This window comes from Protopterus annectens, chromosome 14.part0, assembly GCF_019279795.1.
Source record: "Protopterus annectens isolate FY-2018-M chromosome 14.part0, PAN1.0, whole genome shotgun sequence".
NCBI classification, from domain to species: domain Eukaryota; kingdom Metazoa; phylum Chordata; order Ceratodontiformes; family Protopteridae; genus Protopterus; species Protopterus annectens.
In genome coordinates, this window is record NC_056748.1 from 813,147,514 (window position 1) to 813,160,402 (window position 12,889).

At 42.9% G+C, this 12,889-nt stretch overlaps 1 protein-coding gene across 1 annotated transcript in view; it reads right to left on the reverse strand.

Moving 5' to 3' along the window:
* The window catches only part of PDCD11 (programmed cell death 11), a 1,563,481-nt gene that overhangs the window by 952,726 nt on the left and 597,866 nt on the right, over positions 1 to 12,889 (reverse strand). The window contains 1 exon segment of the mRNA XM_044056566.1: positions 8,626 to 8,845. Coding sequence (XP_043912501.1) covers positions 8,626 to 8,845 — 220 coding nt within the window.

The window sequence follows — 12,889 nt, forward strand, 5'->3', positions numbered from 1 at the left end:
ATATAGATGTCAAGTGTATTCACTGTTGCAGTCATTACATTTGGGTTATATGCGTGCAGTAGCCCTCAGTCAGCCTGATTAACAAAGTCTTGGGTCCTGCATCGGTTGCTGTCACTTCTTCCATGATGTCAGGTTGTCAGGGGTATAAAGCATGCAGCAGACGCCATTACATCAGTTTTTCTTGCCCAGATGTCAGGTGCCCCCCTTAATGAGATGCAACCAGATGTATAAACACAAGGATATACCTCCAACAAAAAAGCAAATACACCAAAAAGCTTTTAGAGCATCGTAAGTGAAAGTAGAGGTATAGCCAAAAGAAAAGGGGGCTGGAGGGAGGGTAACCAGGACCACAACAGTGAATACACTAACATCTACATTTATGGTAAGTGTACACAACTGTACTATGTTCTTCATGTTTCACTGTTGCAGTCATTACATTTGGGTAGATTCCCAAAGCTAAGGTTGGGAGGAGGAATTTAAATAGAATTAGGACCAGCTATAAGCCCCTGCAAGACTGCAGTGGCAAAACCAGCTCTGGATTTAGAGAAAATTGGCAAATGACAATGCTTGGTGAAAGTATGTACAGAACTCCAGGTAACAGCTTCTAGGATGTCCTTAGTAGGGACGCCCCTGAGAAAGGCTATAGAGGTAGATGCAGCCCTGGTTGAATGGGGTCTGATGCCCTGTGGGATAGGTTTTCCATGGTGCTTATAGCAGAAATGAATGCAGCGCCCTATCCATTTTGAAATTGTTTGTTTTGAAATAGCTTTCCCCTCTGTCCCTGCAGCAAATGCCACAAGCAGTTGTTCAGATTTCCTTTGAGGTTTAGTCCTGTCCAAGTAGAATCTAAGCTGTCTGGGCACATCTAAAGAGTGCAGTATCCGTTCCCTTTTGTTCTGTGGGTTCGGAAAGAAGGTAGGCAAATGAATGGACTGATTAAGAGCCACACTGGATACCACCTTGAGTATGAAGGAGGGATTGGTTCTGAGGGACACCCTGTGCGCATGAAAGATGATGAAAGATTCCACTGCCATAAGGGCCTGTAATTCAGATATCCTTCTTGCAGAAGTGATTGCTAAAAGGAAAGTTGTTTTCCAGGAAAGAAATTTTAAATCTGCAGTAGCAGCTGGCTCAAAAGGAGGAAGAGCGAGTTTGTCAAAGACAAAGTTAAGATCCCAGGCTGGAGTTAGAGCTCTCCTGGGTGGCTTTTTAATTTCTGGCCCCTCTGAGGAACTGCTTGAGCAGTGGGTGAGAGAAGAGGGGAGGCTCTGTGCTATAATGAGCTGAAATGGCGGAGGCATGAATTTTGATGGAGGAAAAGGACAAGCCCTTATGAAGCATCTCAGTCAAGTATTGTAGAATCTGAGGTAAATTGAGCACTGTTGTGCTCATCCCTCGAGATTGGTTCCAGGCACAGAATCTTTTCCATTTTGCACCATAAGATTCTCTAGTACTAGGCCTCCTTGCCTCTAAAATGATATCCATCACTGATTTACTGAGGAATGGTAAAGGAGAGATTAAGTAATTAGTCAGGCTGCTAGGTTCAGGGTTTGCATCTGAGGGTGCAGAATCTGGTTCTCCTGCTGAGACAACAGGGAAGGAGTCTGAGGCAGGTGCCATGGAGCCAAGCGTGACACGCTGAGCAAGAGTGGGTACCAGTGTTGGTGAGGCCAGTCTGGTGCAATTAAAATCAACATTGGCTTGTCCTGTTTGATCTTTAGTAGTAACTTGGAGAGCAGAGGCAGAGGAGGAAAGGCATAAACTGATAGGTTTTTCCAGCAGAAGTATAGAGCATCCACTTTCCAAGCTTGCTTGTGGGAAATCCTTGTGCAAAATTTGTCCAGTTGATGGTTCTGGGGGGAGGCAAACAGGTCTACATCTGGGCTCCCCCATTTGCTTGTCAACAAGTTGAAAACCCTTTGTTCCAGTTTCCACTCGTGTGGGTCCATGAGGTTTCTGCTTAGTCTGTCTACCAGTGTATTTAGTTTTACTGGCAGGAATTGAGCTTGTAGATTCACTTGGTAGCTCAAGGCGGTGTTCCACAATGCCATGGCTAGTCTGCAGAGAGGGTAAGAATGTGTACCCCCCCCTGCTTGTTTATGTACCACATAACAGTGGTGTTGTCTGTCTTTACCATTAGTTGTCCTGGAAGAATGTGGTCCTTGAAGGCTGACAGAGCATTTTGTACAGCTAACATTTCCTTTTGATTTTTGTGCAGGTGCATTTGACTTGGGTTCCATTTGCCTTGAATGCACTTCCCTGCCAGGTGAGTCCCCCATGCATAGTCTGATGTGTCTGTTAAGATTTGGGTGTGATGTGAATGGCAGTCCCCTGTTTTGGTGGCAGGCCTCTGCCTACCACAGGAATTCTAGGTGTAGGCAAAGTATGATAGGAATCCTTGCTTCAAGATCCTGTGAATGTTGACACCACAGGCTTTTGAGATACCACTGTAGTTTCCTCATATGTAGCCTCGCATATAGAATTAGAAGAATGCAGGAGGCTATGAACCCCAAAGGCTTGCAGCATTTGCCTTGCAGATAGCTGGGTTTTTGTGGCCACTTGTTTGAAGTAGGTTGTCAAATTAATTTGTTTCTCTGGTGTGAGGAAAGCCATTTGGGAAGATGTATTCAAGCTTGCTCCCACGAATATAATTTGTTGACAAGGTACCAGATGTGATTTATCTTCATTTATGGTGAACCCCAGACAAGTCAGTACCTTTTGAACAAAGGCCAGATGATTCAAAAGAATGTCCTGGGCTTTCTGCCTGAATTAGACAATCGTCCAGATATGGGTATATTTGAATATTTCTTTGCCTGCAAAATGCACTGACTGGAGCTAAGCACTTTGGCTTATCTACTGCACCCAGGGTATTCACAAAGGGGAGTGCAGAGAACTAATAGTGCATGTAGCCTGCTTTGAAACGTAGGTATCTTCTGCAAGACTCCCTGATAGGGATGTGCAGGTATGCTTCTTTTAAGTCTAGTGTTGCCAACCATGCATCTTTGCTTAGCATAGGAAGCAGCTGGTGAGGAGTCAGCATCTTGAATTTTGGAATCATCAGAAAGGTGTTTAGAGTAGAAAGGTCCAAGATAGGATGCCATTATTGCCTTTTCTGGGTACCAGGAAAAGTCTTGAATAGAAACCTTGTCCCTTTTCCTCTTCTGGTACCAAATGAATAGCCCCCATGTTTAAAAGAGAGTACTTCATTTTGGGCCTCTGCCCACTGATTTGGGGGTAGATCTGGCCACCTGCTTGGTGTTGGCAATGTGTGGAAGTGAAATCTGTATCCTTGGGACACTATATTTAAAACCCATTTGTCCTGGGTAATGAGTTCCCAGTTTTTGGCCTGCAGACCAATCTTTCCGCCTAAAGGAGCATTCAGTTGGGAAGTGCTTGGAAGTTTTAAAAGCAAGTCATTGAGACAGTTTTCCATACGGGGAGTCTTACTACTCCCAGATTTTGGTGCGGAAACCCCCCACTGCTTAGTCTTGTGTGTCCCTTGGGACTGAAACCTGGGGTTTCTGCTGTGTCTGGGTTTGGCTTGAGAAGACCTGAAGGGGCTGGAAAGGACCAATTTTTAGACGGCCAGTGCCTACTAAGTCTAGGAGGCTGAACTTGTAAGAAATCTTTAACAGTTTGCACAGATTTAGCTTTATCTTCCATCTTTTTAAGAACTTCCTAAGCCTTGTTGCCAAACAGGTGGTCCTGATTTAAGGGAACATCCAACAATTTAGCTTTAACATGATCAGGCAAAGATTGCTCCTTAAGCCAAGCAGGCCTTCTGAGCACAGACCCAGTAACAGCGGCCCTGCAAGAGGCTTCTGAGTCAAAACCACATTGCAAAGTATGCTTTCCAACTTGTTCAGCAGAATGCATTAAATCCTGTAATTCTTTATTTTCAGCACAGTCAGGAATCATAATTTTCTGTTTAAGCAATCCAACAACATGTTGTTGATACTTTATATGAAAATGGCAGTTTAAAGCCCTAATGGCCCAGGTTGCAGAAGTTTAAACTTTAGCCCATCTATCCATCGCCCTGGAGTCTCTTATCAGAGTGGGTAGGATATTTGGCAGTAGAAGCCTTAATGCCCTTGGGTCCCTGTGAAATGATCTCTGGATCCACAATAGGATTTTTAAAAAGGAACTTGTGTGAATCAAGAACCCTGTAATATCAGTCAGGTTTTCTGGGAGCAGGAGGCAAAGAATCTGGGGCCAAACTAGATTCTGAAAAGGCATCAACAACAATGTCTAGTACAGGAGGTATAGCTAAAGGCCTATGCTGAGGCAGGAGTAAGAAATCCCCAAGCCTCTTTTTTGAATCAGAAAAATCCTGGCTTTCCCAGTGGAAATGCACCCTTAGAGTATGTAAGGTTTCACCAAAAGAAAAATCCTCTGGAGGGGAAGCAGAGGGAATAGAGTCCTCTGCAACAGAATCCTCATAAGTAGAAAAGGGCAAATCCAGATCAGAAGAATCAGAATCCTGGTCAGAAGATTCATAAACAACTTTAGTCCTAGGTCTCTTAGAAGGGGGGGGGGGGTGGCTTCCCCTGATTAGAGTTATAAGACCTTCAGCTATTCTTATTTGTTTTTTAGGCATAGAGGCCTGAGCATGAGGCCTGGGCATCAGTTTCTTAGGCATGGTTTGAGATTTTGACAAACGAAGAAGGAGACTGTTTAATAAACAAGTCCATAGGCCTGAATACACCCACAGAAGCCGGTGCCTGCACAGTGGCTCTGGACCCATCCAAGGTACAGACATCCGCAGGTTCCACAGTTGAAGCATCTCACGACATAATGGAATCTGAATGGGTCTCAGTAGAGGCCTGCAAGTCAGAAGTAGCAGGTATCAGGGGCTGCGAAAGTGCTTCACTGAGTACCGGTGAACTGGCGACTGGCTTAGGAGAAGCGTCGTCGGCAGCTTTGGACCTCGGTGGCCTGTCTCTGTCTTTATCTTTGCATTTTTTCAGAATCCCAGTAGTCGGATGGTTAGCCAACATTTCTGGATAATTAAACCGAGAACCGAAATAATTAGAGGTAAAAATATACCGATGAAGGATAGTGCACTGATTAAATAAAGCACAAAACCGACAGCAAGGTACGTCATGGTCAAAGGCTAGGCAAGGAATACAGTACGAATGAAAATTTTTGTGAGGTATTTGCTTTCCACAAGTAATGCAATTAACTTTTACTGACATTGGAAGGAGCAAGAAAAAGTTTCCCCAACGGGGTACTTAGCTTTAGTTGAAGACTTTGGTTCTGAAACTCGAAAATGAAAATTTCAGGAGTTGGCTGACCGGCACTTGCGAACTGCTTCTGCTTCGGGCACGGCACGAAAGACTGATATAATGGAGTCGGGTGCATGCTTTATACCCCTAATGACCTGTCGTCATGGAAGAAGGGACAGCAACTGATACAGGACTCAAGACTTTGTTAATCAGGTCGACTGAGGGCTACTCCAAGCAGATAATCAAATGTAATGACTGCAAAAGTGAAACACGAAGAACATCCATGGGATACATCTTTTAGAGTGGGTATTAAATTCTCTCCTGCAACCAAGATAAAGGACCAGTTTGAGTTTGAAGCTCTGCTCACTAAACTAGAATGTGATGAGAGGACCAGTGAATGGGAGTGTGAAGATGTAGCTGGGCATGCTGGATGAACAATGGACTCACTTCTAAGTGACCCAGATCGCACCTTGGCAGTCTACTACTTGTCCATATAATAATGCTCTAATGGATCCATCTCAACTTACTGAAACAATAAACTTAAAGTCATCAACATCATCAGCCCCCTTTTCCCCCATTTTTTTCTACATGGGATTGGGGTATCATCTTAACTGTCGCCACACTCCTGCCTTCTTCAACAATCATGCCTGACTGTCGGAGATCTTCTTTCACATAGTCCATCCATCCCTTTGCTGGAAGCCCTTGCTTCCTCTTACGTTCTTCCTGTCTGCTCCAAATCTTCCTCACTAGATTGCCTTCTACTTTCCTGCATGTGTCCCAACCACCGTAATCTGTTCTCTTTGATGTTTTCTGCAACTGGAGCTACTTAAGTTTCAACTAGTGTCCTTATTTCTTCATCTGTCCCACAGTGTGCATCCTACCACCCACCACCCTTCTCAGGCACTTCCATCACCTTTACCTTCAACTATTCTGCCTTTACTGCCCAGGTTTCTGAACCATATAGTAGTACTGGCTGCACCACTGTTTTGTACATGTTACTTTTCAGCTTCTTTGGCATTCTGAAGTCATAGACAAGACCTAACACTATTGCCAGTTGGCTGCAGCCCCTCTGATTCTACATCTGACCTCTTCATTCAGACTTCCCTTCTCAACCACCCCTCCCAGATACTTTAAGCTGTTTACCTGTTCCACTATCTTCCCTTCTATCTCTATTCTGTGTCTTCTGATTTTTCCCAATTTGCTGCCATTACCACCATCTTATCTCCGTTTAGTTTCATCCCATGTGCCTTCAGGTTTTGCTTTGCATTCCATTCTCTTATCCTCTGCTGAAGTTCTAGCTCACACTCTGCCTGTAATGCCACATTGTCTGCATACAGCAACTTTGTTGATCTGCCCCCTCCAACCTGTTTGCTAATGTAGTCCACCACCATTATGAACAGCAGTGGGCTCAGAGCTGAACTCTGGTGTACACCCACTCCCACTGGGAACTCCTCTGCGAGGCCGAACACTGTTCATACTGGAGTCAATGGATCCTTGTACATAGCCTGCACTAATTCTACCAATGTTTCTGGGACTTCAAACCACCACAGTACTGCCCAGATCAGCTTTCTTGGGACCCTGTCATATGCTTTCTCCTAGTCTAGGAATGCCCAGTTGGACTCTCTCCTCATCTCTGGCTTCTTCTCAAGTATCTAACTGTAAACATCGGGTCAATTGTGCTGCATCCTGATCTGAATCCAAACTGCACTCTCCCATTTAACATTCTACTACTCTGCGTATCTGTTTATCAATCACCCTCTCCAGAACTTTCATGCAATATGATAGGAGTTTAATGCCTCTGTACTGCCAACAGTTAAGATTGTCCCCTTTGTTCCTGTACACTGGCACAAGTATATTTATTCTCCAGTCATCTGGGATACACTTTTCTCCCCACACTGCTATTAGTACCCTCAGGAGCCATTTCTCCCCTATCTCACCCAGCATCTTTATCATATTGGCTGTGACCTCATCGGAGCCTGCTGCTTTCCCTGACTTCATTTTCCTTAGTGCTGTTCTTGCTTCTCATCGTAGGCCGTTTCTGGGGCAGTAGAGCTTCTGTGAGATTTTCTTCATTCAGAAGCTGCTGGAAATACTCCTTCCACCTACCGTTGATGTTCTGTGGACTGGTGAGTAGGTTGTTGCTGGCATGCCTTATGAAGGGTGTCTATCTTATTTTTCTTTGCCTTGCAACCTGATATAGTTTCTTTGTGCCCCTTACTGAGTTACTTTCCAGAAGTTGGTACAGTGCCTCCAATGCCCCATTCTTTGCTATTGCAGCTTTTTTGTTAGTCAACCAGTAGTCGTTCCTAGCCTGGTCAGTCTTTTCCATCTCCCACTTCTTCCTGCACTCCACCTTTCTTCTGATGACTTCCTGGACTGCCGCATTCTACCACCAGCTTTCCTTATATACCTTATTTGCATACTTGGCTTGGCAACATATCTTTTCCGTAGTCCTAACACATGCTGTTTTTAGACTCTGCCATTCTTGCTCAACTCCACATATTTCTTCCTCTTCTTGGGGTGCTAGAGCCCTGAGTAATTCATTGAACTGTTGTACTCTCTCCCCAGTCAACTTCCAGGTCTTCAGCCTGGTCTCTGTTGACCTTACAGCGTTCTCTGATGACTGCTTGCAGCTGATTGTGGCAACTAGTGGTTTATGCTGTGGGCAGACTGTTTCACTGGGAATGACTATAGTATATAAACAATATACTGAAAGTGATTACAATAAATGTACAATGTTGAAATGTGAAAATGTTGAACTCAAAATACCACCCTCATGCTAGTGAATCTAAAACGTGTGTAGTACAAGTATATTATTAGTAGGTACTCAAGTCCAACACTGTTAAGTTTTAAGATTTTGCATTCAGTATTAAGAATTTCACTACACCACTAATCACAATCTATTGTCACATAACCTGCTCCAATATAAGCTACAAGGAAAAGACTCATCAGTCATAAGACGACTTTCTGACTTGCTGCTCTATCTATAAAGTGACCAAGTAACTTTTGACACCTTCTCATTGAGTAGCAGTACTGAACATTTGTACTGGCAGTTCACAGTGTTGAAATCTTTCCTTAAAATTGTAACACAAGCAATACTAAACAAAGGCACAGACACAAGAACACGTACAGTGATGCTTAGTCAAACACAGCAATTTTGTGATGATCGCAAAAACTGACATCCAAAGTATGAGCAGCAAAAAAAGAACCAGTGGTTGGTCTCAGTAAGGGAGAACACTTGCATATCCAGGGCATCATATCACAGCACGAGTCAAATATGGGTCCAGACACCCTCAAATAAGGGCTTTTGATAAGAAATGTTGAATTCCAATTTATGTTCAAATACTACTAGTCAAGAAGGATCTCCACATTGGAATCAGGAAAAACTTTAATTGCATACCTTGTTTGGCCATTCTGACACGAACCTCTTGGAGTTCCTGGAAATACTGTTGCAGCAGACCGATACTCTCCTCGCCAATATCCCCGGAGCTGCATTCAGACACTTTCAGTGTAAGCAGTACTCGTCGCTTCTCATTGTCAGTCTCAGTTATTTTGGCAACCACAGTTTGACCCAACTCAAAATGGTCATTAGTGTCTGTTACAAATTTATCACTCATAGCCTGAAAGGAGAAAACAAAAAAAATCTCAAACAAAAACTGACAATCAAGGCAAACTGGCTTATATAGTATGCTTATTTCTATGTGAATGACTGTCAACCACCTTCACTTCAACAAAAATAAAAATTACACAAAATTACTGCAAGCATTCTTACCTGCAACAAAGATTCATCCCATACTACCCCAATGGAAGACTCGATCAATAAAAACAGCCATAGGAAGAGTAATCCACATCATTTTCTTTACTATCATGTACCCCTAGACTCTCTCCTTTACAACTAATACACAAAAATATACATTTTGGGGGGACAAGAACACTTAACATTCCAACTACAAAACAAAATACAAAGGGAAAGTAAGTAAAATGCACTCAGAAGAAAAGACTGGTCAGTGGAGAACAATGGGGTAGATGTCAGCACTGGGGCTAGTCCTTTTCAGTCTTTTGAAACAGGCTTGTAGAAAAGGCCTGGAAAGAAAAGTTTGTCTTTTAATGCAGATGACACAAACTTATGGAAGAAGTGAAAGTTAAAATTTAATGCAAAATAAATGCGACAAAAAGAAAATGCATACAAAGTGGGGATGGCAGGGATCAGCAGCAAAAGCAGAGACACCCAGCATAAATTACCTCAAGGTATGCAAGCAGCGAGAAAGCACAAGGAACTTCTGGAATGCCAGCACTGTAGTACAGAGGGATAAAGCCCTGAAAACATCACAGCAAACAAAGTTCAAATAGCAACTTTGATGTCTGTTGATACTGTGGCAGGGGAGGATGAAGCTGAAGGATTGTTTCAGTTTCACCCATTCTGGGGAGAGGGATGCATCGCTGGCTTTTTACTTCAGTCACACCCTGCAGGAGGAGCACCAAGTTTTCACTCCATGGAGTCTGAGCCTAGCAAACCTGTGCTGTCATGTGCAAGCTGCACATTAAGCTAAGGAGAATACAGCATGCAGAGGTATGCTTACCCTAAGACAGCAACAAATGGTAGAACAACTACTTGGGGAGGGGATTTGCTACGGGATAGGCTGCCTGCAGGACCAGCAAGCAATCCAGTTTCGTAACACCAACCTGTTGCTAGTGTGTGTAAACTCACTGGGGAATTCACAAGCAGGAACAAATGAGCCATATGGGCTCTTTGCTTGCATGGGAAATACCAGCACCAGTTACCACAAAATGAATGGGCCAAGTGACTACAGGTAGAACCAGTGGGTTCAATTAGGTGAGGAGGAGAGGTTTTTTTTTTTTTTTTTTTTGGAGAAGCCTTGTTGAGTGCTCAAGAAGAATAACTATTAGAAAACTACAACTTATTATCCCTCGACACAGCAAGATGACATCTGGAATAGCATGTGTAGTTTAAGAGACTTCATCACAAGAAGCCATGACATAGGAAGTTAGACAGTGCGGGACAAAAACAATGCACACACAGTATCAAAAGGAAAATAAAGACAGGAGATACTAATAGCACTGGATGAGTACAGAAGAATACGAGGAAGAGATGCTGTCAAGGAATCCCTCAACACTGTCACAAGCAGCACTATTTACATAGTGAAAGTACACATGGATCTTCTGCAAGGCTTCTGTTACCAGGCAAGTACCTTATTAAAACACTGTGCAAGGATAAGACATACCAAAAGGCAGCAAAATTAGAAAAGTCCCATTTGAAACCCAGACTGCGATGGGGCAAAAAGGAGCCCATCATGTCCAGTGACAACCCAGGTGCCCTGAAACAGCAAGGGCATGGCAATTTTAGTAAATCACTATCAGCATGACATACAGGATATAACAACTGAAGTCACTAAGGATCAGGATGGCATAGATTTTTCCCATTGAGTTTAGAGCCAAAAGGTAGTGACTCTAGCCTCCTTTCAAATGAGACATATTACAAGTATAAGTTCCTCTGAAGAGCCAGCTGTCTCTGGGCCTGTGGAGACTGTTGGTGAATGAATGCACTTCTTTCTACGGAAGACCCCTAAGAATGCAAAAGTCATTTGTAATCACTAGCCAAACTGGGGTGGACTTACCGTTACTAAAGGGCAGTCTAAACAGAAGTTAGGACTTCTGACTGCAAAGATCATGGAATCACCATCCTGGGTGAGTTGGTCAGTGCAGGTGGAAGGAAAGAGTGCCCGACTCTTGTAAGTTTTCCTCATTTTACAAGAGGTATCTACTTTCTAGAGAGCTAGCTTGGCTGGGAAGAAGCACAACAACCTTGGGGAGCTGTAGTTAATCATAAAACCCTTTGCAGTGATAAACACCCACTTCCTCTTCTTGAGGACCTCAATCAGATCTTGGGAAACCACCCATGAACATCTCCCTGGAAGGTGGCATTCAGGAGTTGGGCTTGTCCTTAATAAGGAATACCAATCTCTCACTTTTGCAAAGTTACATAACTAAGCTTGCTGCCCTAGCTACAGTGTCAGCACAATCACAATAAGCTATAAAGAAGCTCATTATAAAAGTTGTGTCAAGGGTCTTAACCAGATTTTTCTTGTTCATAGGTGCTAAGAGGTCTATCAGCTTATCCAGTGCTTGGTCCGCTAGGGGAAATGTGGAAACTGAACAGGTGACACAGGTAGCTAATTGACCTAAACCCCAAACTGCATAAGACAGCACTCGCTTTCCCTCCCTAGTGAAAGCCTCAAACTCCTTAATAAGCAGTAAGATGGAAAAAATAGTGATTTTTGGAATCTATACTAGACAAAGAAGACCATGTAGAAATCTGCACTATGTTCTGCAAGAGCTACTTCACAGGGAAACAGAGGAATCTAAATGTTGCCAGGCTGCAAAATAATATACGGCAAAGACAGGGTCCTTAGGTGGGATGGCCTATGACTAATAAAACAAAAATAAGATCATTGGTAAACAAAAGCAGCATGGCAAAACCAAAAGAACCAAACCACAAAGCTAGATAACTGCTGAGAAACAATACATACTACTGTTAGGATTCTTGTTTAAACGCTGTAGTTCACCAGCAGATTTCCACAGGTAACTAGTTCACTCACAACAAGCAATGAATTAAAAAAAAATACTAAATAACCAATGAACAAAAAAAATGCTATTACTCAAAGCTGCAACTTACAAACATAGCTGTTTCTCTTACTACTGAATAAAAAGTAATTATAAGTTTACAGTTCACTGCAGGATGCCCATAAATCTATGGGCAATTACAAAGTCACTTAATGGAAAGTCTCTGGAATTTGAGAAAAAAAAACACAGCAGACAATGAAAACCACACAAAGAATGATGACATGCAGACTCATCAGAGGGAATCTCGATGAGGAGCCAAAATTTAGAACCAACAGCTATAATGTAGCACAGCAATGCTAATTGCTTTTCTACAAAGACAAAAAATAAAGCAACTATCTAACAATATGAAAGGTCCGACTTTTAAAACAGGTGAAAGAATTTATTGTTTAAGCCTGAAGTAATACTGAAAATTAAATTTTCTGCCATCTCATTTCACAAAAAAATTGTTGGTTCTGCCAATTAGAGAGCTAAAGCCTAAACTGTAACCCAGATGCCCTACAGTTAACTAATAGTCCATGCACTGAAGGTGCAAACTGGGAAGTAGGAGTGAGCAACTGATGCCACCTCAGTCATCCATGGAAGAGGGAAAGTCCAAACTCTGCATGACTGACAGAGCAGAGGTGAATGCTGCAGCATTCAGAAGTATAGGCGGAGACATGCATGAAAACTAAACTGAATATTTGAGAGATGGCACAATTTGACACATGAACAGAAGCAAAATGAGTCATTTAGGGGTCATTGTGCGAAATATTGTACATCAGGCTGCCAAAAAGAAGCAATGTGAATAATTGTCAGAAGCAGCTATGACAGGTCACTGGATAATGTTTTCCCATTACCATCTCCCTCTAAAATGGAACAAATAGGCCAAGCCTGTCAAGAAGGTTCAGAGAGAAAGAAACAGAGGAAAAAAGTATAGTTGTGTGCACTTACCATAAATGTAAATGTTCGAGTTTATTCACTGTTGCAGTCATCACACTAGGGTTCTCTGCCTACAGGTAGCCCTCAGTTGGCCCGAATACCAG